Source organism: Euprymna scolopes, chromosome 36 (genome assembly GCF_053919585.1).
Source record: "Euprymna scolopes isolate OS-2025 chromosome 36, ASM5391958v1, whole genome shotgun sequence".
Taxonomy (NCBI): domain Eukaryota; kingdom Metazoa; phylum Mollusca; class Cephalopoda; order Sepiida; family Sepiolidae; genus Euprymna; species Euprymna scolopes.
Genome location: NC_136517.1, coordinates 75,647,537 through 75,674,855, shown reverse-complemented (window position 1 = coordinate 75,674,855; position 27,319 = coordinate 75,647,537). Strand labels below are relative to the sequence as shown.

Below are 27,319 nucleotides of genomic sequence, written 5' to 3'. Positions count from 1 at the left end.
ATAAATATCTTTAACATTCATGAAAACCACTTATGCTGTTAATTTATTTATTGCGGAGTATTATTCTCATCCTAATTAGTTATTGTTTCACGACGTTTCGGACAACTATTCCTCTGGCCTTCGTCAGGTGTTAACCGCGACAGGACAGGAACTCTGAATCTCCTGACTGCATTCTCAGCAATTAGTGCAATCCATAGTTGTTGTCGTCTCACCACGATTTTGCCAAGTAAGCCTCTGGCCGGCTTTGGATAGGATTGAAACCGTTATCTTCAGACAATTCTCACCTGGAACCGAAGAGATTCAACGGCTCTATCCACTGAGCCATGGGCCCCGAAGCTGACGAAGGCCAGAGGAATAGTTGGCCAAAATGTCGTGAAACAACAACTAATAAAGATGAGAATAATAGGCCACAATAAATAAATTAATAAACTCATCTCAATAATGAATTCACATTAAATATATATATATATATATGTATATATATACATACATATACATATATACATATATACATAAATATATATATATATATATATACATATATATACACGCACACGCACATATGTATACACACACATATGTATATATGTATATGGGATATATATATACATATATATATATATAATATATATATATATATATATATATATATAATTTGCTATCCTGTACTTTAAAGAACCACAACATCTATTAAACTGTAGAAGAGAAATAGCGAACAACTGTGTTCACAAGATAAAATTTACTCTAGGATAGCGATGCAAAATAGTTTTAAAACTAACAAAAACAATGGAAAATAAACAAATAAATAAATTAAATAAACATGAATATACATAAACGATCACACATATATGTAGGTATATATATATATATATATATATATATATATATATATATGTGCATATATGTATGTACATATATATATTTATATATAAACTAACATAAAAAACAAAAAAACCCTAACCTAGATTTAAAACAGGTCAAGAAACTAGATATCCAGGCTAAATAGAGCACAGGTCAACCAGAGGTCAAATAGGCCTTTGTCCGATAAGTGAATGTTCATTGGCTTATAGGAAGGGCGCTGTGGATACTAGAAAGCTGATTGGCTAACTAAAATCTCAATAGAAGGTGCGTATATAAAAACGACAGAAAACCACAAAATTCGCGCATAAGCCTGAAGAGTCATAGAGTGGATGAAACAGGGAATATTCAGTGTAGCTTAATCGCCACATATATTTTATAACTTACTATATATATATATATATATATATATATATATATATATATATATATATATATATATATATATATACACACTTATGTTGTATATATTTATATGTATTTTACACGATATACAGTGGGGAAAATAAGTGTTGGACACATCCCATTATTCTTTATTTAACACATTTTTTATGCAGCGAATGACGCGAAAATTTAACAAGAAATAGTTATAAATTTAACAATAACAAATAACTTTAGAAATTGGAACCTTTTAATGCATAACAAAAATTATATAATAAAAACGAGAATAGACGGAAAAAAAGTATTGGACACACTAACACAATTTCATCTAATATTTAGTTGAAACCCGCTTATTGGCTATTACAGCTTCGAGACGTTTTCTGTACGACGAAACTAATTTGTGACAACGTTCAGGCGAGATTTTGGCCCACTCTTCAACACATACTTCCTTCAAATCCTGAATATTACGTGGATCTCGCTGATGGACCATGATTTTGAGCTCTCTCCATAGATTTTCTATAGGATTTGTCTAGGGACTGACTGGGCCACTTAAGAACATCTATTTTGTTCTGTACGAACCAATCGGAGGTTATTTTAGCAGTATCTTTGGGATCATTATCTTGTTGAAAGATCCATCCCTGTCGCATACCTAACGCATTGGAAGAAGGCAAGAGATTATGTTCAAGAATTTCCCGATATTTGGCTGCATTCATCGTTCCATCTAAATATGAAGTGGCCCAGTACCATTTGAATAGAAGCATCCCCAGAGCATGACATTTCCACCAACAAACTTTACAGTGGGGAGGGTATTCTTGGGATCGTGCGCTGTGCCATCTCTTCTCCATACTCGACGTACAGAGTTAATGCCGAAAAGTTCCACTTTCGTCTCATCGGACCAGATCACATTCTTCTAGTAATCATCTGTATTCAATAAGTGGTCTCTTGCAAAATCCAGACGAGCATTAACATGACATTTTTTTAAATAATGGTGTCTTTTTAGGTGTACGCGATTTAAGACCGTTGCGTTGGAGTACATTACTAATCGTTTGTTTCGTTACTACTATCTCTGCTTCTTCCAAATCTTTCTGAAGTTCGCCTCGTGTGGTTCTCGGTTGCTGCTGAACTTTTCGCACAATCTTTCTCACTGCTCGATCCGACATCTTGCGAGGAGCTCCGGTGCGCGGACGGTTCACGGTTGAGTCATACACCTTCCATTTCCTAATAAGGTTTCCTATAGTGCTTACAGGGATTTTGAATTGAGCAGATATACGCCAATAACCAATTCCATTCTTGTGCTCGGCAATAATCTTATCACGGACGACTTGAGAGAATTCTTTACGTTTATTCATCCTGAGAACCTTCACGCGTGATGGCTTACTGGTGACTAACGTGTTCCAATACTTTCCAACGACATAGAGTATGGTCTACAACAATCGAGAAACTTAATAGTGTCGGGAAATTAAAATGCAAATAACAATTTCCAGCATTATTTATAAAAAATAATAAAATATAATTTAAAACAATGTGTCCAATACTTTTTTCCGGCTATTCTCGTTTTTATTATATAATTTTTGTTATGCATTAAAAGGTTCCAATTTCTAAAGTTATTTGTTATTGTTAAATTTGTAACTATTTCTTGTTAAATTTTCGCGTCATTCGCTGCATAAAAAATGTGTTAAAAAGAATAATGGGACGTGTCCAACACTGTATATCACGGAATAATGGGATGTGTCCCCACTGTATATCACGCCTATTTCTCCCCCCCCCGCCTACGGAGTCATTTCATCGGGAGATATTACCAAAATTATACTGAAAATACCTATCACCAAATTTCAGATGAGATAAGTAACTTTTACATAACTAATAGAATCCAAACGAATTCGGGGAAAAGAAGTAGTCAATTTTCAGGGGTCACTAGGGTATTTTTTAAGACTTTCTCATGATTCAATTTTTAACTGAATTCTTCTGTTAATTGTCACTATTAGTGAAAAAAAATTTTTTTACGAAAACTAAATAGACATATTACATGAAATATTCAATTAAAAAAAGGATTCAGTTAAAAATTGAATCATAGGAAAGTCTTAAAAAGTACCCTGGTGACCCCTGAAAATTGACCTTTTTTTTTAATTTACGGACACACACTTAAACCCAAGGTCTGATTCCTTGCAATACAGAGCTACCCCCTTTCTTTAGTTGAAAAAAAAAACATGGAGTTTACACCCGATGAAGGTCGTAGGTTTCAACGACCGAAGCGTTTTGTCAATAACACCCAAGATGAGAATAATTGTTCTAACAATCAAAACAATACAAATATTCATACCTCATCTAAAAAATTAAGAACTGCAAAAGAAAATATAAGAACGCTTCTAATTTCATTGAAAGTTTATTTTAATGGTTTCTAATATATAATAATCCATTAGTAGAAATTATTTATTTTAATGAATTAAAAGACATTAAAATTGATTAAATTTAAGGCATTTTACTTTTTAAAATCTGTACATTTTAATTCGTTCTAGTCTATTAAGAACTATTAATTTTAACGTCTTCTCATTTATTAAAATCTATTTATGTTAATGGATTCGAATAACGTGTTTCCATCCTTCTTATCTGGTATATTCTTTATTTTCATCACATATACTTTTTTTTATAATATTTATTGATTGGATAGTCGCACCTGAAGGACTGCGTTCTTAAAGATGGCGGCTTTTAAACACTCTTCAGCCGACCAATATTTCCTGTTTGCTGTTCTCCCAGTTTCGAACCTTTTAATCCATTTTCTTTACTCCTTGTGGTTGTGAGGACCCGTGTAAACTTGATACTCTAGTGAATTCTGTTTGCACACCTGATCGCTCACACCCGCGTCTTTACAACAAGGACTTGTTTTAATTTCTTACAAAGAGGACTTTCAAGTAGTCAATATCGAATCGAACGATGTACAAATAGCGTTTCTCCTTCGTTAATGAAAGCCAGACTTCCAAAGTTCACATAGCAAAGTAGAATTGACAATGTCGATGAGGCGAACAGACGATAGTTCCTGCTTCCTCTTTACGGACAGTATATCGGGTCGTTATATTATTTATCTCGACGTTTTCGTATTTTTCTCAGGTCTAGTATTTCTGAAGATATTATTGAAAAATTAATTAGCGTTTAAAACAGTACATAACAATCATCACTATTACCGTCATAATAATCATAAAAAGGAGATACAGTTAGGGAAATAAGTTTGTCTACTCATTTGCAACCTAGTTGCGTTAAAGTGTATTTAATATTTAAAAGAATTTTTAAAGTCGATTTATTTTATCGTTGCCATTGCGAATCAACCATAACAATTGAGCAATATTTCCTGAATTTTAATTCCGTTTAAAACTCCTTCTAAAGGATTCTAAACAGAAGGTTTAGTAGCATCACATCTTGGTTTTAATGTCCGTAAAGGAGACATAAAAGCGATACAAAACGGTTCTTTTTGAGAATTATTTTTACCCATCTTGGGACAGGTATTTTTTTTATTATATACTTAGGTAACCGAAATATATATATATATATATATATATATATATATATATATATATATATATATATTCGTATGTAACACAAAAATTAACGTTTCAAAATCGAAAAAGAGCCGAATTACGGAAACAGATATTTCATAGGGAAAGTGTTCAATATGGTTACTCCTCCTCCTCCTCCTCCTCCTCCTACTACTACTACTACTACTACTAATAATAATAATAACAATAACAATAACATTAGTAATAATAATAATCATAAAAGGTAACTGAAACGGCGAGACATCACATTGTATATTAAAAATAAACTAGCAACACCTGTGGAAATTCCACAAAGGGCTCATTCATATGTAATATATTGATGTTGGCATTCTGTAGATGTCCAGTATAAATGGAGACGCTTTGATATTATGGTAACTTTTTGTTAAAACTGCAAAAGTATTTATCTAAGCTAGCACGAACGCCCGGTAAAGCCCGGTCGTAAAGTACATTTAAATACGATATTTTAATTCTTGCAGATTTCGTATATATTATTATTAAGTTAATGTTCTATCGATTTTTATATATTATAAAGTTGCGATTTCAAAAATAAAAAAAAATATCCATATGACTTGGGTGCATCAGCTTGAATCGAAACCAAAATAAAAACTTATGAAAAAAAAAAAAAATATGTTAACTTGAGTTCCTTCGGCCATAATCGAAACCGAAACGAAAACTTATAAAGAATTCTTGATAAAATTATTTATTAAAGAAAAATAGATTACTGGAGTGCCATCAGCTCTAATCGAAACCGAAACCAGAACTTATGAAGAATTCTTGGTAAAATTATTTATGACAAGAAATGGAAGTACATAACAATTAAACGACCCGGATGTAAGCGTGACACAGAAAATAACACACACGCTACCGTATTAATATATAGATAAAATAGCAGACCCACTCGGCGTCGTTATAAAACAATAAGAAAATGAAGTTTGTTATTTTTGAACATATGTTATTTTTAGGAGGGAGGGATTTTTTTATGTCTAGATATAATTTGCTATCTCGAGAAAAGAATATTTTACATAACATAGGATGTGAATTACACAAATTAGGTATGAAATAATTTTAACTTCCCTAGGACATGATATTAACAGCACGAATATTAAATAATTTTACAATTTCTAGGACTGATACTGTACAACAGACATTAAATAATTTTCTTACCTCTGACGGGTCATGTATATATATATATATATATATATATATATATATATATATATATATATATATATATATATATAAATGAAATAATTTAACGTACTTTCGACAGGTATTGTACAACATATATGAACTAATTTCTCTTCCCAGCAAGGCCATCATAATTTTAAGAAAAATGAATTCACTGTTAGAAGATGAATCATTAGAATTTCCAAATAAATACACAAAAACATTGTTTTAGTTAGTGATTAGGTAACGCTTGCTTCAACAGAAAATTCGTCATTACTGTGTTTCTCTTCCCACCGCAATCACCACCGGCACTATAATTGTAATCGAAATTATATTATTGCTAGAATAGGACTGGGCAGATTTTCCAAATAAATATTTAATTATTATTTCAGCACGGTCCGTATTCCGTATATCAGTTTCTTATTTAATAAATTGTTAGATGAAAGTACAGAATAGTCTTATAAAATATCTTCCTCTCTCCATATTAAGAATGGCTTTCTAAGCATTAACGTTATTATTTCAGTATGGTCCGTATTTCCTATGTCAGTTTTTTATTTATTAACTTGTTAGGTGAATTACAGATTAGTTAAAAAAAAATACTCTCTCCATATTAAGAATGGTTTTCTAAATAATAACGTGATTATTTCAGTACAGTCGGTATTCTGTATGTCAGTTTCTTATTTAATAAATTGTTAGGCGAAAGTACAGAATAGTTTACAAAAATACCATCTTCTCCCTATATTAAGAATGGCTTTCTAAATTATAACGTTATTATTTCAGCACGTTCCGTATTCCATATGTCAGTTTTTATTTATTAAACTGTTAGGTGAAAGTACAGAAGAGTTAAAAAGGTACCCTCCCCATATTACGAAATGGCTTTCTAAATAATGTCATTATTTCAGCATAGTCCGTATTCAGTATGTCAGTTTTCCCTCCTCCTTGTCTTAAAAAATATATACAAAAATATATAAATATGAAAAAAATATATACAAAAATATATAAATATGAAAAAAATATATACAAAAATATATAAATATGAAAAAATATAAAAATATATATGAAAATATGTAAATATGAGATCGTAAAGTTGTACAACCATTTCCAGGACTGGTTCCATATCATCGATGGACCCCAACCTAGAACAGGTAATCGATCGATTTGATTAAAAATGGGCAATTTCACTGATTTCGATGACAATAAAAATATAGGAGTGCGAAACATTCGTTGATTATAATTCAATCCCAGAAAACATCGGGTCTTCCTGCTAGTATAATATAGATAAGATGAAAGATCATAATAAGGTTCTGTAACAAGTTTTATTTATGTTTTTGGAGACTCCAAGTATATTTTTCACATCGATTTGTTAATTACGATTTTAGTTATTTTTTTATGGTAAAATAAAGAGTATCCATTTTTATCATAACCGCTATATATGAAATTGGAAATTGCAAATAATAAAAAAAATTCTCCCATTATTTTATGTCGTATAGATTTTGGCGGAATTTTTATTTTATCATCTATAATACTAATCTTATCTGACTATTTAAATGTATGTATGTATGTATGTATGTATGTATGTATGTATGCCTTAAACTTTCGACAGAGGCAACGGATTTTCACGAGATCGGTATCATTTTGAAGCTCGACCCCTCGGACGACAAATATCGCAAAAATGACCAAAAACATTAATTACTTCACCCTCAGCCGGGCATTTAGGGAGGGGTAGCAAAAAATCTCTCCTTCATGACAATTTAGCCAAACACGCATGCTCAAAAAGTTCTTTCTTGAATAAGTTTAAATATTAAAAAAAAAACACCTAATTTCGCTCATTCTGTCATAGACCAGTCGTTATAGTAACAGCGTCGTTATCTTAAGATTGCACGTTAGAGCCGAGATATCAGATATATTTTTTTAAAGTTTTCATATTGAAACAGAGTTATTTATGTCATTTTTTTTTTTTAATTTTTCGCTGTTTTTTTTCCGATTTTTAAAATAAATTTTAACATCGTTCGCTTATTCTTTATTTTGCATCACGTTCGCTGTTTTTTTAATAATATTTAAACGGGGTTATTACGCTCACTTCTTCTTTATTTTCCATTTTGTTCTGATTTAGCCCACCTCACCCCACTACACCCGGGCAACGCTGGGTACTCCCGCTAGTTTATAATAAAAATAATTTTTAATTTAGTATTTGTTAATAATTGTTTGTTATTTGTAATATTTTGTATATTTAGGTAACTATTAAAAATATTTTCAAAATAAAAATATTTTTAAAGTATAAAAATGTTTGATTACTTTTTTATTTACAATTAATCAATTATTTATTGGAATAAAAAAAAAAGGCGATCGCGCGACTTAAAGCAATTTTTTAATCCTATTTTATTTTATGAATTACGAAATTAAATCCACGATAATGCATTTCGGTTCATTCATAAACAACTCAGCTACTTTAAGCTTTTGTTAAAATTGAATGAAAAATGATTAATTACTCCGTGACCTTTCGAAAGGAAATTAAAAGCATTTACACTGTCGAATAGAAAAAAAAAAACATTTGTGGTTTTAGAATTCTTGGCAAATCTTGAAGTTGAATATTGGAAATTTGAGAAGTTGTATCCAATCATTTTATAAAACTGATTAAATCAACACCATGTCTGTTTAGACGAATTTCACTTGCGGCTCTCAACTCTTCATTTGACTTTTCAGTTAATTGGTTGGCCTTTGCCTCATCCACAGTCACATATATAAATCTATCTATATATCCATAAAAGTGTGTGTGTGTGTGTGTGTGTGTGTATGTGTGTGTGTGTGACTGTGTGTGTGTACATTTTCCTACGCAATAACTCTGTCAATTTTTAGTCTACAGACTCGAAATTTGATATACAGGGTACTGAGATTTGGGAAAATCGATGTGATCAGTTTTCGGCTAGAAATTTGGCGATTAAGGGGTCAAAGTTCAACGATTTGACCTTTGGGAACTCTACCAAACTCCTCCGACAATTTGGGTCTTATCACTTGAAATTTTAGATATACGTCCCATTGACATGGATCCAACTTAATAACTTTATTTGACCCCAAAACAATAAATTTTAAGGGGTCATAATAAGAGTCAAAGTTAAAAAAATTGATCTCTTTTCTTTTTTTTGCTCAACATACACCTCCAAATACCCGGGCAACGCTGGGCACCCATGCTAGTTAAAAAAAAACTTTTTGTCACCTTGAAACAATTGCAAACAACGCTCTGAATTGTCGATGTGTTGTTTTTGATTATGACACTTTGAACAGAGGTTTCTTACAGACAAATGTTTATGCAGACTGCATTGTTCTGACACCTTCAACTCCTCCGCTTCTCATGCAACTTCGATTTACGATCGACCAAAAAGAGTTTGTGGACTTGAAAAAATGTTTCTCGGTATAACTGCCGAATTTGGGCAACTCGAGAGGTCATCGCACTTTTTTTTTCTATACAATTGCAGATAAAGTTAGTTTATTATCTTTTAGTCGTTATAAGTCTTGTCAAGTAATGTAACAGAGCGCGAACGCGCGTATGTCAGCTGTATGCAAATAAGCAGGCCGTGTGCGAGAAAGAAAAAGGAAAAAAGATTACAAAAAGAACGTGTGCTCAGTGATCACGTTAGAGAGAGGACAAGAAAAGATGTATGCTAAAAATGGTCAGACATGAAAGTACCTGTAAATAAAAGTTAACTGGGAAAAAAGGGAGTCTAGTTTTTTCTTGTCTGTTGTCTCCTTACAACTGAATGTACAACGTGTTGATGCCCTACATATTAACACGTGTTTAACGTTACAGTTATTACCTTACTTGAATAATATTTTTTCCATCGGAAAGCAATATATTTTTCATAGTTTTTAAAAATATGCAACTGAATATCCACTAAAATTACTGTAATTTATAAACAACTAATAATCCAATTTGACTCTAATTTGACATGTGCCATTTGAAGGTTAGTAATTTATGACAATCATATGGACTTATATATTAGTGGCGCCATCTATGTGCCAGGACCGGGACTTATTTAGTGATGCGTTACGTTTGTTTGTTTGTCTGTTCCACTTTTTTTTCGTAAAATGCCGGACCGATCTGGCTGAAATTTTGTATGGACCTATGCTATGATAAGGTGCATCGAACAAGGTATTATGGTATCCGTCGCTGTAGATCAGAGATTAATAGGGATTAATAGAAAACAAGTATTTAATGCCGAAATAAGCACAAATTGAATCATCTTCATCTATCATTCAATATAAAGCACTTATTCTAAATCAACGGGCTCTAACTTTTGCCCGTAGAAAACGGGCAAAAGTCTAGTTTTAAATGATAAATATTATATTTAGACTTACGCGGAATTTGAACTCGAGTATTGACATCGTATAAACTACTACCTTAAAAACGTGTACTCTGCCTGTATTTTTTGTCAAATGTTTCTATTTTTACATGTTTCTATTTTAATATGTTTCTGATTTTACATATTTTTTTTTACATATTTCTATTTTTACATGTTTTTATTTTTACATATTTCTATTTTTACATATTTCTATTTTTACATGTTTTTATTTTTACATGTTTCTATTTTTACATATTTCTATTTTTACATATTTCTATTTTTACATGTTTTTATTTTTACATGTTTTTATTTTTACATATTTTATTTTTACATGTTTCTATTTAAACATATTTCTAATTTTACATTTCTATTTTTACATATTCCTATTTTTACATTTCTATTTTTACATATTTCTATTTTTACATGTGTCTATTTTTACATGTTTCTATTTTTCCATGTTTTTATTTTTACATATTTTATTTTTACATGTTTCTATTTTTACATGTTTTTATTTTTACATGTTTCTATTTTTCCATGTTTCTATTTTTACATGTTTTTATTTTTACATATTTTATTTTTACATATTTCTATTTTTACATGTTTTTATTTTTACATGTTTCTATTTTTACATGTTTCTATTTTTACATGATTTTATTTTTACATGTTTCTATTTTTACATATTCCTATTTTTACATGTTGATATTTTACGTTTTTATTTTTACATGTTTCTATTTTTACATGTTTCTATTTTTACATATTTCTATTTTTACATATTTTATTTTTACATATTTCTATTTTTACATGTTTCTAATTTTACATATTTTATTTTTACATGTTTTTATTTTTACATGTTTCTATTTTTACATGTTTCTATTTTTACATGTTTTATTTGTACATATTTCTATTTTTACATATTTCATTTTTACATATTTCTATTTTTACATATTTTATTTTTACATATTGCTATTTTTACAAGTTTTATTTTTACATGTTTCTATTTTTACATGTTTATATTTTTACATATTTCTATTATTACATATTTTATTTTAACATCTTTCTATTTTTACATGTTTCTAATTTTACATATTTTATTTTTACATGTTTTTATTTTTACATGTTTTTATTTTTACATGTTTCTATTTTTACATGTTTTATTTTTACATATTTCTATTTTTACATGTTTCTATTTTTACATATTTTATTTTTACATCTTTCTATTTTTACATGTTTCTAATTTTACATATTTTATTTTTACATGTTTTTATTTTTACATGTTTTTATTTTTACATGTTTCTATTTTTACATGTTTCTATTTTTACATCTTTCTATTTTTACATGTTTCTAATTTTACATATTTTATTTTTACATGTTTTTATTTTTACATGTTTTTATTTTTACATGTTTTATTTTTACATGTTTCTATTTTTACATGTTTCTATTTTTACATGTTTTATTTTTACATGTTTTATTTTTACATATTTCTATTTTTACATATTTCATTTTTACATATTTCTATTTTTACATATTTTATTTTTACATATTGCTATTTTTACAAGTTTTATTTTAACATGTTTCTATTTTTACATGTTTCTAATTTAACATGTTTTTTTACATGTTTTTATTTTTACATTTTTCTATTTTTACACGTTTCTATATTTACATGTTTCTATTTTTACATATTTCCAATTTTTCATGTTTCTATTTTTACATGTTTCTATTTTTACATATTTCTATTTTTACATATTTCTATTTTTACATATTTTATTTCGTAATTTCTGTTTTTAAAGTGGGTTGTTTATTTTCTTTATGGAATATACTTCCAAAATAAACTATTAAAGTTATTTAAAACATAATAAAAATATTATTTTTTATTTGTTAAAAGACCGTGTAGACAAAATGTCCGCGTATTCAATCACCGCGAGCGGATATTTTGTCAACACGGTTTTTTAAGAAATAAGAAATAATATTTTTATTATGTTTGAAGCAACTTTAATAGTTTATTTTGTAAATATATTCCATAAAGAAAATAAACAACCCACTTTAAAAACAGAAATTACGAGTTTTTATATTTTATTCGCAGTTTCGTGTTAGTGGTGTCAAATTTGCAATGGCGCTTCTCCCAAATATTCTTACACTGCTTGCATCGAACAAGGTATTATCGTATCCGTTCGCTGTAGATTAGGGATTAATAGAGATTGATAGAAAACAAGTATTTAATGCACAAATAAGAACAAATTGAATCATATTAAACTATTATTTCACATAAAGCGCTTATTCTAAGTCAAAGGCTCTAAATTTTTTGCCTGTAGAAAACGAACAAAAGTCTATTTTAAAATGATAAATATTATATTTAGACTTTGGAGGACTTTGAACTTTGGTATTGACATCGTAAAAACTACTAACTTAAAAACGTGCTCTGTTTTGTCAGATGTTTTTTTCTTTTTACAAGGTGGTCACCACTTATCAAGGCCCGGAAGCCACTCAGGGATAAGGGTTATTGTAAGTACAGTACGTTAGTGTGGAGATTTAATAAAGTGTCTACTTAAGGGGGGCGGTTCATCAGGAATTTGTTTACGTTGGACTTGAAGACATCCAGGTTGTAGTCAGGTGGGAAGCAGGCAGACGGAACAGAGTTCCACAGGCGTGTAGTTCTAAGAAAGAAGCTTTGTTCAAGGAATCTACGTTTTGATTTAGGCGTAGATAAAGAGTGGGGAAAGTTTTTGACAGTGGATTCAGCTAGACGGTTGTTTTTCGTAAAAGATTGGCGAGGAGGGACCAGAGATTGGAGTTCAGACGAGCACCTGCCATGGAAATAACGATAAAACAAGGATAGGATTGGTTCTATTTTTACAGGTTTCTAACCGTAAGGCGGGGCAAATATCGTGACCAGGGATCGGAAAAATACCGTATTTCACATCGTAACCTGAAAAACCGTACCCCCGGGGCACCGTATCCCGGGGTTATTGTATTATTATAATAACATCAGATCATTGTTGTAAGAGTGTGAAAAGTTCTATATTTAAAATACAATCGACACTTTTTTCATAGAAATATTAATAAACTTATATTTGCTACATGTTATTGTTTTTTCTGTCTAAAAGACATTTTTTTTTCTGGTATCCAGAAAAATATCAGTTTCATGAAAACATATTGATTAAATATATTTCTCATTCCGTGGAATTTCCACGGGTCCTACTAGTTAATAAATATTCTTCAAATTTCAGTTTCATTTAAGTAACTTAAATGAGTTTTAGAATAATAGGTTATAATTTGTCATTTGAAAATTCAAAATTTCAGAAAAAAATGATTTTAATTGCTTAATAGAAAAATGTATAACATTACTCGATTCATCGGACTACTGTTCTCATCTTGAGTGTGATTTTCACAACGTTTCGGTCGATATAATCTCCGACCTTCTTCAGGTGTATCTTGTCGAATTTGGGAATGTTTCTGTTGAACTCGGGAATTTGGACGGAATTTCGAGCGGAATCCTTTATTTACTTCACAAGGGTAGCATGCTCTTGTTCCGTCAGCCATGACTGGATAGAGGTCCTAAGTAATTCGTAATTATATTTTTCGGTCGCCCACACTGAGGATTGAACCTTCAACCTTCAGTTCCCGTGTTCGGCAGAACCATTCCCGAGTTCGACAAGATACACCTGAAGAAGGTCGGAGGTTATATCGACCGAAACGTTGTGAAAATCACACTGAAGATGAGAACAGTAGTCCGATGAATAATACTACAACTAACCAATCCTCATCTCAAAAATTCAGAAACGTCATTACATGATTTATTTAAAATTTCAAATTAAATTTACGTAATAATATTTTCAAAAGCGACCGGTCCCATCCATTACAGTGTTTTCAAACGCAGTCGAAATCATTACGGTGGATAAGTACTGTCAATAACTGGATGAAATACATCAGAAACTTCGACAACAACACCCAGCATTAGTCAACAGAAAAGGCCCAATTCTCCTCCACGACAATGCCCGACCGCACGTGCACGTTGCTATAAAAGTTGAATGAATTTGGCTATATATTCCATATTCTCCAGACCTCTCACCTATCGACTACCACGTTTTCTAGCATCTCGACAACTTTCTGCGTGATATAAGCGATAAAGAAGAAAAAAAAAAGTCTTCAGCGACTTCATCGCCACGAGAACGCAATATATTTACGTTACTAGCGTAAATACTCGTACACTTGTTTTGCGTTTTGAGTGTGCTGATTCTAATGGTGCTATTTCGATCAATAATATTTTGTTTAAGCCGAGATATGTTCATCTGAATTTAAAAGTAAAAACCGAAAGAACTTAGGTCAGTGAATATATATATATATATATATATATATATATATATATATATATATATATATATATATATATATATATGTGTGTGTGTGTTTTCGCATAGCAAGAATGATATACGTATATCTCTACTATTATATATAAGGGTTTTTGTGTGTGTCTGTGCGTCAGTTCGTTCCCTATAGACTCTGAAACAGTTGGGCCGCTTTTTATGAAATTTCACACAAACACTTTTTATGTATCTGGCAGATAGGTTTTATTTCAGAATATATTCGATAGGTATCGGTAATCGATAATCGAAAAGATCTGATGAAAGAAGAAAACACGAGCTTTTAATCAAAGTTAACACCTTATCGTGCCTAGCATCACAAGTACATTTGAGAAGTTTTATTACCGCATAAGCAGAAAGGGCCGGAATATAAAATTAACAGTAGATTCTTTAATATGACGAGGGCGCGTTGAAAAGGAATGTTTCTGCTTAGAGCAGAACAGAAGCATGATACTTGACTTTTGCATTTTAAAGTTTAATTCAAACCGTTATAAATAAAAATAATATAAAAAGAAAAGTAAAATCAACGATAGATTCGCTACAGTGCAATGCATTGTGGACTAAGTCACTGCGGAGAAGCATGTTAGGTTTGGTCCTAGTACACCGCGATAGGTCCTCAACTAGAGCGGTAAATGAACCGATTTGATTGAAGATGGTCGATTTCACCGATTTCTATAACAACAAAAAATATGGGATTTAGGACATTCGTTGACATTTATTCAATCCCGGACAACGTTGGGTCTGTCTGCTAATTTAATAATATATCCCTTTTTTTTTTTACACAGTGATCACCACTTATCAAGGCCCGGAAGCCACCCAGGGATAAGGGTTATTGCAAGTACATTACGTTAGTGTGGAGATTTGATGAAGTGTTTACTTAAGGGGGCGGTTCATTAGGAATTTGTTAACATTGGACTTGAAGACATCCAAGTTGTAGTCCGGTGGGAAGCAGGCAGACGGAACAGAGTTCCACAGGCGTGCAGTTCTAAGAAAGACGCTTTGTTCATGGAATCCGCGTTTTGATTTAGGCACAGATATAGAGTGGGGGAAATTTTTCACAGTGGATTCAGCTAGACGGGTGTTTTTCGTGAAAGATTGGCGAGGGGGGACTAGAGATTGGAGTTCAGACGAGCACCTGCCATGGAAATAACGATAAAACAAGGATAGGCTCGCAACGTCTCTTCTGTGGGAGAGATGTTGAAGAGTAGAGAAAAGTGCATCCCCCACTAAGCCACGAAGTCTATTTTGTACTGTGTCAATATCTATATATTATTTATAACTTATTTAATTGAATTATTAGAATGGCGCATCGATCTTTTCCCTCATCTAGCATTTGTTAATAAGTTATATTCTAGCCACTATTTCCAGCAATATAAATATATTCAACCAATATGAAAATAATATAAAATAGATTAAAAACGGCCGACGTGTTGATAAATTTGCGTTTTATAAGTGTAAATAATAGTAAATAATAAAAAACGAAATATAATCTTTTTGCATCATTCATATAAACACAAATTGGCAAAATATGACCCAACATAACAGATAAATATCTACCCCACCACCACAAAAAAAAAGAAAATATAACACATCGAAAGTTATCAATAAATCTAGTATTAAACTATGAAGTGTAATATAATTGTTGCATGGCTAACATAGGATTAATAACAAGCACAATAAAAAATAGTAATAGCAACGACAATAATAGTAGCAGAACTGTTAATGTTAATAATAATACCAACTTACGCAATTGTAGAATAAGAAATAATTGCCCACTAATAAGTAATTGTTTAGACACATACAAAGCAACAGTTAATAATAATCTGAGTAATGACACACAAAGTATACATAGACATATTCTGTAATATAAATCTCACCTATCTGTTTAAATGTATGTATGTATGTATGTATGTATGTATGTATGTATGTATGCCTAAAACTTCTGACAGATGGGACAAATTTAACGAATTCTGTATCATTTTGAAGTTCGGCCCTTTGGACGAAAAATATCGAAAAATTGGCTAAAAACATTAATTCCTTCACCATCAACAGGGAACATTTCTACAAGGAGAGGTCGATTTTTTTCGCTAAAATTTTCGAAAGTCATCCACTATCTTCGATTGACTAGCCTTAATTTAAACCTCCGCCACTTCCAGTTTGACCCAACGGCAAAGACGTCATGTTTTGTTTTTTTATTCATGCTCCTTTTCTCCTTCGCGGTACCGGTTTGAGCCTGCCTGCCTGCCTGCCTACTACCACTTTTTTTTTTTTTTGCTCAACACACATCTCCAAACACCTGGGCGACGCCGGGCACCCATGCTAGTCTATAATATAAATCTCACCTGTCTGTTTAAATGTATGTATGTATGTATGTATGTATGTTGGCCTAAGACTTTCGACAAAGGCAACGGATTTTCACGAGATCCATATTATTTTCAAATCGACCCTTCGAATGACAAATATAAAAAAATTGACGAAAAACATTCATTCCTTTTCTAGAGAGTGGGGTCGCTTTTTTCGCCGATATTTTCGAAAGTCGTCCCTTCTTTTCAATTGTCTAGCCTTAATTTAAAACCACATCACTTCCGGTTTGGCCATGGACGCAACAGCAAACACTTTTTTTCTCACGTTCTTTTCCTGCTTCACCATACGGGTTCGAGCCTGCCTGCCTACTACAACTGTTTGGATTTTTTTTTGCTCAACACCCCCCCCCCCAAACAACCGGGAAACGCCGGGCACATAGGCTAGTATTGAAAGAGAGATTTTCACGAAGGGCTAGGACAACAGCATATTATTTTCATTGTTTTGACTCTCCAGTGTGTATCCATTGATATCTTACATGCTTTTTATAGAGTGATGTAGTTCTCGGTTGAGTAACTGTGTCTAAATATGTTGGATATATACTCGAGAGTAAAAACAATGAAAACAATATGCTGTTATCACAGCCCTAATAATGACTTGACAGTATCTGTTTCGTAGCGTAAAATCAATCACTTAGTTATTATATAAATCGGTGAATCTATTATGCCCTTAACTCATCAGACAAGTATTGTTGAATAGCTCGGACACTTGTAAATTACACGTTAAAAACTATTGTATATTTATTTTAGCCACATTCTTAGCACGTTAAAAATGTACAGTTTTTATTCGTGAGACGTTTCACGAGTTCAAGAAATTTCAATATAATTTTAACTGAAGCATATAAAAGGCTCCAGATTTTTAACAAACAATAATCAAAATCTGCCTGAAGACGACTGCTGAAACTCAGTCAAAAGTACTGGAAAAAAACAACAAAAGAAAAAACTATGGATGGACTAAAACGATTATGGAACTTTCTTGCACAGATTCGACCGAGAAATAAGAACGACAATTCGAAAAATTGCACAATATATATATATATATATATATATATATATATATATATATATATATATATATATATATATATATATTTATATATATATATATATATATTAATATATATATGCATATATATATATATTAATATATATATATATATATATATATTTATATATATATATATATTAATATATATATGCATATATATATATATTAATATATATATATGCATATATATATTTATATATATATATATTAATATATATATATATGCATATATATATTTATATATATGTATACATATATATATATATTAATATATATATGTGTATATATATTTATATATATGTATACATATATATAAATATTAATATATATGTATATATATATATTTATATATATGTATACATATATATAAATATTAATATATATGTATATATATATATTTATCTATATGTATACATATATATATAAATATTAATATATATATATGTATATATATATTTATTTATATGTATACATATATATATATATTAATATATATATACATATATATATATTAATATATATAGATTAATATATATATTAATATATATATTAATATATATATGTATATATATGTATACATATATATATATTAATATATATATATATGTATACATATATATATATTAATATATATACATATATATGTTAATATATATATACATATATATACATTAATATATATATTAATATATATATTAATATATATATATGTGTATATATATGTATACATATATATAAATATATATATACCCATATATATATATATATATATATATATATATATATATATATATATATATATATATATATATATATATATGTATAACACTGACTTTTCTGAAGAATAGTTCACCTGCAAGTAATGTTACCTTAGGTAACAGTCCGTAGCTGGATACGTCACCAGACTAGATGAATTCTTCTTTTGTAATCTGCTAAGACTAAGAAACAATAGAACGATATACTTTAACATTTTAAATGGTCAATTAAGGCGAGGAAAATTAAATTCTTAAATTCTTTACTCAATTTTGTGAGATAAAGGAGACACTTTTAATGAAATATTCGAGTATCTTATATAGAGATCAAGTGTTAGACTTTAGGAAGACTTAAGGTTTTTTGATTTTTGCGAACTTCGACTGAAGTAAAATGAAAGAATATATATATATATATATATATATATATATATATATATATATATACCCACACACACCTAATTATTAACTACAATGATTATTAAATACTTACGGACACTAGTGTTTCATCCTTTCGGTAATGAACAGTGCAGGGTGTCACGATTAATATCAGTCAATAGATTCGAACCCGGCGACAAAAGACATCCCTATCTGCATTAGCAAGTATCCAATCCATTCGGCTACCGTTAAAGGCGAATAATCCTATTGAATTTAAACCTTTATTTTTTAAATGCTCTTTAACGTCTGTCAGAGTGATCTAATCATTATATGATGCTCTGTGCATAAGAGCTAAATTGACAAACTTTAATTCAACTGAAAGTGCTCAACGATAAGAAACGAGTTTCTTAAAGGGGCTGACATTACACAGAAGAAACCAGTCACACACACACACACACACACACACACACACACATACACACACACACACACATATATATATATATATATATATACATATATATATATAACAGTCATATATATATATGTATATATGCATATATATATGTATACATGCATATATATGTGTGTATATATATATATATACATACAAGCAGACTTATATATATATATATATATATATATATATATATATATATTTATATATGTATTTATATATATGTGTGTGTGTGTGTACATATTGAGGGCTGATTTTTTCTGTGGAAAGCAACTTATTATTAAATCGTCTGACAAAGGTTTCTGGTTTTGACCAACCATTTGTTCGAAACGTTAGCATGTCCAGTCTCGCAACCTTGTAAATCTATATTGATAAAATATAGCTTCCTCTTCTTTTATTTAGCACTCTTAATCACTTCGTTAAATTTATTAGTCATTACTCTTGAGTACATACATATTATATATATATATATATACATATATATATATATATATATATATATATATATATATATATATCGGATATACTACGATAAATAAATGGATCGAATATAGTGTTTGATTCACTTTTCGTATATACTTAAATGACAAAAAACATACTGAAAAATGTTTTTGTTTTGGGATTGAGTTATGCCTGTTTTAATGGTTCCATAATTTATAAATGACATAACAAGTCACTCATCTCCTACTTTATTCTCATCTCTCACCGTTTATTAATTGAACGTTTTGATGTTTTTTAATGTCTCAGTGAGAATTTAAAGAAAGACTGCCCCTCTTTTTTCAGCGGCATCGTCTTATTTACATAGCAAAATAATGTCGCATCATAATCAACAATGAGTATGCTGCTTAATATATATGATACTACTACTACTACTACTACTACTACTACTACTAATAATAATAATAATAATAATAATAATATAGAAGGAAATTAGTATATTTATTTATACCAGATGAATGCCTTAAAGATATATCACAATTTATAAACGTTCGAATGTAACGCACACACACACACACACACACGCACGCACACAGATATACATATATAAACAATACTCAAAGCAGATATATACAATACACACATACACACACACTATATGTATATATATATACATATGTTTATATATATATAATACACACACATATAAACACACACAAACTATATATATATATATATATATATATATATATATATATATATATATATATATATATATATATGAAATAAAATGGAGGTGGAAGGACCTGGTTACTCAACGTTTCGCCCGATTTATGCGGGCTTCTTCAAGAGGGATGGTCTTGACCATCCCTTTGACCATCCCTCTTGAAGAAGCCCGCATTAATCGGGCGAAACGTTGAGTATCCAGGTCCTTCCACCTCCATTTTATTTAATCCAGCTCAACAATCATATATATATATATATATATATATATATATATATATATATATATATATATATATATATATACAATTATGGTTTCCATTTTTGACTTAGGAAACAATAGATACCCATGGTAAGAATGTCTGCAAATGTAATCATAAAGCAACAGTTGCACAATCTCTAACCTCATCTCTCCTGAGTCGAGACAACTTTATTCCAGTGGCAAAGAGGAGTCCAGGGCAACTGGAAACAATAATAAATAAGCGGAGAGCACATACAACAATTGGTTTTCTCAAATGTTCACCTATTTTACACTGATCATACTCAATATATATATATATATATATATATATATATATATATATATATATATATATATATATATACATTGTTTTTAATATATAATTATCACCTGACACGTGTTTCGTCGTCTACGTCTCCTCAGAGTGGCTGTATATAAATATATACAAATATATATATATACATTATTTTTAATATATAATTATCACCTGACACGTGTTTCGTCGTCTACGTCTCCTCAGAGTGGCTGTATATATATGTATATATATATATACATATATATATACATATATATATATATATATATATATATATATATATATATATATATATATATATATATATATATATTATGTATATTTCCCTCACTATCAGTGGGCATCATATAGGTAAAGAGAAGGTTAAAATGTTTTGCCGCATTAATAATTCAATTAGTTCAACAGTGTCCCAAGCAAAATAAACAAACACAAAATATCCATCTATCCATCCCCCCCATATATATATATATATATATATATATATATATATATATATATATATATATATATATATGTATGTATATATATATATATATATATATATATATATATATATATATATATATGCATTCGGCCTCGTTTAACAATGTTTTCCTAAATATATACACACATCCATAATTTTTATCTACATACATCTTCTTTCAACAGCATTTCACTTTATGTTTATCGTACATTTTATCCCGATATATATATATATATGTACACACACACATATGTACACACTTGTATATACACACGAATATATATATATATATATATATATATATATATATTCCTTTTACCTTTTTGGGGTTTGTTTTACTGTACGTACACATAGATTCGAAAAAATTGTCACAAAACAAATATAGAACAAATAAATGTTATCAAAGGCAAGATAAGTTACTTTTCTACCTAACTGGATATGTTTTTAGTGTTTATATTTAATGTAACATGTTTATTCAACTCGAAAAACGTACAGTGTTTACCTACTTATTCGAAAATTCAAAATGGCGGCCGACTCTCTCTCGGAGACGGTTAGTTTGGAAAAAGGAGTTATAAATAAAAAATAAGTCAAAATAATGTTAAAAACCCGCCGAATATATGTCAGCCTATGTCACGGTAACATATATTGAGCGGGTTTCTAACAGTATTTTGTTTGTTTTTTATTTATAACTAATTTTCCCAAACTTACCGCCTCAAAGACAGAATCGGCTGCCATTTTAAATTTCCGAATACATCGGTAAACACTATGTTTTTCGAGCTGAATAAACATGTTACATTAAATATAAACACTAAAAACATATCCAGTTTGTTAGAAAAGTAACTTATCTTGCCTTTGATAACATTTATTTGTTCTATATTTGTTTTGTGACAACTTTTTCGAATCTATGTGTACAGTAAAACAACCCCCCCCCTTTTCTTTTTTTCCTTGTTCTTGCCTTCAGAATCATTATAAATTTTTATAAATTGTCACTAATTGTTAAAAACTTTTTTATGCACACATGATTCATTTCATATTTGTAGTTCATTTCAATGCATTAACCTGCAAAATTTATTCTATATTATACAAACCTTTTTCCTATGATGAGAAGAATTGCATTTTTCGAAACTCCATGGAATAAGGTCTTTCAAGTTTATTCGTACTCCTTATCGGATAATGAAAAATTTTGTATACCCTTCTTTATAGGGTTTTAATGTCTTTTTGAAAATTATAATTAATTTTAAATAATAACCCCCCCACACACATATACATATATATATATATATATATATATATGTGTGTGTGTGTGTGTGTGTGTGTGTGTGTGTGTGTGTGTGTGTGTGTGTAATTGTATATATAGGTATGGGTGTGTATGTGTCTATCAAATTTCAAATCAAATTTATTATGGTTTGTTGTAGTATGCTCTATTTTGCATAATAAATTTGATTTGAAATTTGATAGATACACACACTTATATATATACATATATATATATATATATATATATATATATATATATATATATATATATATATATATATATATATATTGAGCAGGTGAGATCACATATACTATCGTTATTCATAAATTGATGAATTATAAGAGATTGCTAAATAGATAGATAGATAGATATAATTCTGATGAAAACCGTAGAGTTCATGGATGAAACTATGAAACAATAAAAACAAGTATTAAAACAACCACAAAAAAATAATTAAAAAAAAAAAACATGCATCCAAAAATATTCCTATTCTAAGATAACAAAATCATATGGAATAACCCCTCCCCAAGGAACACCCATAAATCCTTTGACTCTTGCAAATTCAATCAACAATTTATGTATGGGTATTTTGGAGACGTCATTGTTGCCGGTATATTTGTCTGAAGAGAAATGGTTTCGGTCAGTTGGTACTTCTTACCGTGTTAAGGTCCGTGTCGTTTATGCCGGTCAGTAGCTCGTCAGCCGTTTGATTGGTACCCTGCTGTAGATTTGCGCGCAAGGACAGTGTCCACGTTGTGTAAGAAATCACAAATAGGAAGAAGAGGACACCGATTCCGGCCAGACCATAGGCGATCGTCTTAGGATGGGTGGCGGCCCTGCTGCCAACACCCTGGCAGCCCTGCCGCTTCGATAGTACCACGTCCATCTGTTTTGCGTGCCACCGTTATAGTAGTCTTGTCTATCTCAGCGCCGATCGACCTTACCCCCCTGTGCCTCTGTGTGCCGTCTCGGCCGATGCCACCAGCTATGGTGGGTGGAGTACTGAGCCGTGGCTGGGAGTGGTTGGGAATGGTGGTGAGTAAGGAAGCAGGGAAGGAAGTGATCGTTTTTGGGGTCGGGGGTTGCCGACGTTTTTTTTTTTTTTTGCGGTGGGGGTTTTGGGAGGGTCGCGAGTTTTTCTTTTCTGTTCTTTTTCGAGGGTTTTGTGCGCCTGTGCCGAGGTTGTTGGGGTCTGACGGTTTCGCGTGGTGTGTGTTTATGTGTATTTATGTGTAAGGGTGGGGTTCTTTTGTAATGGATGGACTGAGATGTAGGAACCAGATGGGAGGAACGAGAGAGAAAAAAAAGAGAAAGGGGTGTATAAGATATGAGGAGATACGCGATGGGCGAAAAGTATTGGAAGAAGAAGAAGAAGATGAAGAAGAAGTTCCAAAAGACAAAAAGGGATGAAATAAAAAAGAATGAAGAAGAGGAAGGAAATGATGGATAATAATAAGTAGAAAACGAAGAAAATGACAAAAAGACGAATAAAAGAACAACAGAAGTAAATGACGGAAAACAAGGAACCTTAGAATAATGATGATGATGATGATGATGATGATGATGATGATGATGATGATGATGATGATAATTATGATGATGAATATAATAATAATGATGATGATGATGATGATGATGATGCTGATGATAGTAATAATAATAATGATGATAATGCGGATGATGATGATGATATAATGATTATAATGATAATAATGATGATGATAGTGACGAGTATGATGATGATGATGATAATAATGATGATGATGATGATGATGATGACTAGAAAGAGCAAAAGTTATAGACCGTTTACTTCGAATGAGTGATTTATGTCAAACGTCTAGAGTGTATGTGGTATTGTGGTGACTAATCTTTATTAATCACTGGTTGTGTATCGAACGGTTACTGTAATATGCTGCACCTTATTATAACAAGGCTTCATGCAAAATTTCAACCAGATCGGATCAGTAGTTTTTAATAGAGTGACAGACAGGAATATTAATGAATGCGTGTCCACATCACCCGCTCCCAAAAAAGAGTGAGACAAAATAATATTAAATGGTGCCAGAATAATAATAATAATAATAATAATAATAATAATAATAATAATGATGATGATAATAAGAATAATGATGATGATGATGATGGTGATGATGATGATAATAATTATAATGATAATAATCATAATAATAATAATGATGATGATGATGATAATAAGAAGAATGATGATGATGATGATAATAATAATAAGAAGAATGATGATGATGATAATAATAATAATAATGATAATAATAATAATAATAATGATGATGATGATAAGTAGAATAATGATGATGATGATGATGATAAGAAGAATAATGATGATGATGATGATGATGATGATGATAATAATAATAATAATAATAATAATAATAATAATAATAATAATAATAATTGTGACCTTGAGGAGGCTTATTGCCACTCAAATTCCAGTGGAGACCAATAGCCACTGCCAGCGAGAAATTAATGGTGAGAGGCCGCTGCGATAACGCAAATTTATTTGTAAATGTTATCGAAGGAGGTGGAGAGTGCTGGCTGGACGTCTGAGGAGACAGATTTTCAATAGAAGATATGTGATGACTTGTGTGAAAGCTCCTTGTGAGCCAATAATAATAATAATAATAATAATTATAATAATGGGGAGACGTATTGTCACTCAGCTTCCAGGGAACGTCACAGACTGTTTTCATAGAGAGATCTTTGATGACCTGTGCGAAAGCTCCTTGTGCGTCAATAATAATGAAAATCAAAATAATGGCTATAATAGTAGGAGCACTAGGAACCATCCTGAAAAACTTTGAAAAAAGAATGGGAGAAATTGGAATCAGAGGAATGAATGGAAAGATAGAACGAATAACAATAATGCGCGAAGCAAACTGCTGCAGGGGCAAACCATGAAAGACGACATGGAACCAAGAACATTGAAGCTGCATACCTATAAGTTTTCTATCACTTCCCCATCCCCCATTATTACATCACCGCCCCCCCCCAAAAGAGTGAAATCGAATAGTCGTGTAGAGTCAAAGAGGAAGGAAAGACAGAGGAGAGAGCACTAACCAGACCCCCGCTGGATAAGTGCGAAGAGAACTAGGACCTTAGGGAGGCTTATTGCCACTCAAATTCCAGTAGTAAATGATGAAGAAAAAAGACGGAGAAGAAAAAATGACAACAGTAGGAAAAAAAGATGAAACAAAGTAAAGAAAGAGAGAGAAGTGATGATGATGATGATGATGATGATGATGATGATGATAGTGTGGTTTTTGTGACGACGACGACGACGATGATGATGATGATGATGATGATGATGATGATGATGATCACGATGGCAATGACGATGGTAATGACGACGAGTACGATGATGATGATGGTGGTGGTGGTAGTGATGGTGATGATAGTGATAACAATAATGACGACGATCATAATGATGATGATGATGATGATGATGATGATGATGATGATAACTAGAAAGAGCAAAAGTTATAGACCGTTTACTTAGAATGAGTGATGATGATGACGACGACGAAGACGATGATGATGATGGTGGTGGTGGTGGTGGTGGTGAACAAGAGAAAAGAAGATGGAGGAAATAGCGCAGGCGAAAGTAAAGAACAATATTTGAAAAACGAGAAAAAAAATGATAATTCAAGGAAAATAAAAGAAAGAAAAAAAGAATAAAAGGAGATGGGAGTGAAAGATTTTAGTAAAGAAAAATGGAAAAGAAAGAAGAAAGAAAGGAAAAAGAATTCGAAGACAGAAAAAAATTAAAAGTGAATAAAAAAAAAGTACGAAAATGCAATGAAAAGTTCGAACATTTTTGTCTGTTAACAACACTTTCACATGAGTTTCAACGAATATAAATTAAGTTTTAGTTCCATTTTTTCACGTATTTAAAATCCACCATTGAACCGTCATTTGAATTCCATCTGAGGTCACTAACAACAATTATCCGTTAATTCCATGAAATCAATAAAATATATTAGAACGTAAAAATGAAATTCAATATTTAAAATAGATTTTCTTTCTTTCGTAAAAAATAAAATAAATAAAATAAACAAAGATTACCTAAATGATAAACGTTTTTAAAGGATTTAAAAGATGTACATAATTATTTGTTTTGGTAATTGTAAAATTCAAAGAAATTAAATAAAACAATTTCGATTCATTAAAGCCATTTGCCGCTTTACAGTTTTCTGTAAGAAACGC

At 30.4% G+C, this 27,319-nt stretch overlaps 1 protein-coding gene across 1 annotated transcript in view; it reads right to left on the bottom strand.

The window, feature by feature from the left end:
• The window catches only part of LOC145260614 (uncharacterized), a 248,778-nt gene extending 224,474 nt beyond the window's left edge, over window positions 1-24,304 (bottom strand). Inside the window, exon 1 of the mRNA XM_080118919.1 lies at window positions 23,739-24,304. Within this exon, the coding sequence (XP_079975045.1) occupies window positions 23,739-23,966 (228 nt within the window). The 5' untranslated portion in view covers window positions 23,967-24,304. The remainder of the gene's footprint in view (window positions 1-23,738) is intronic.
• Window positions 24,305-27,319: the final 3,015 nt, after the last annotated feature.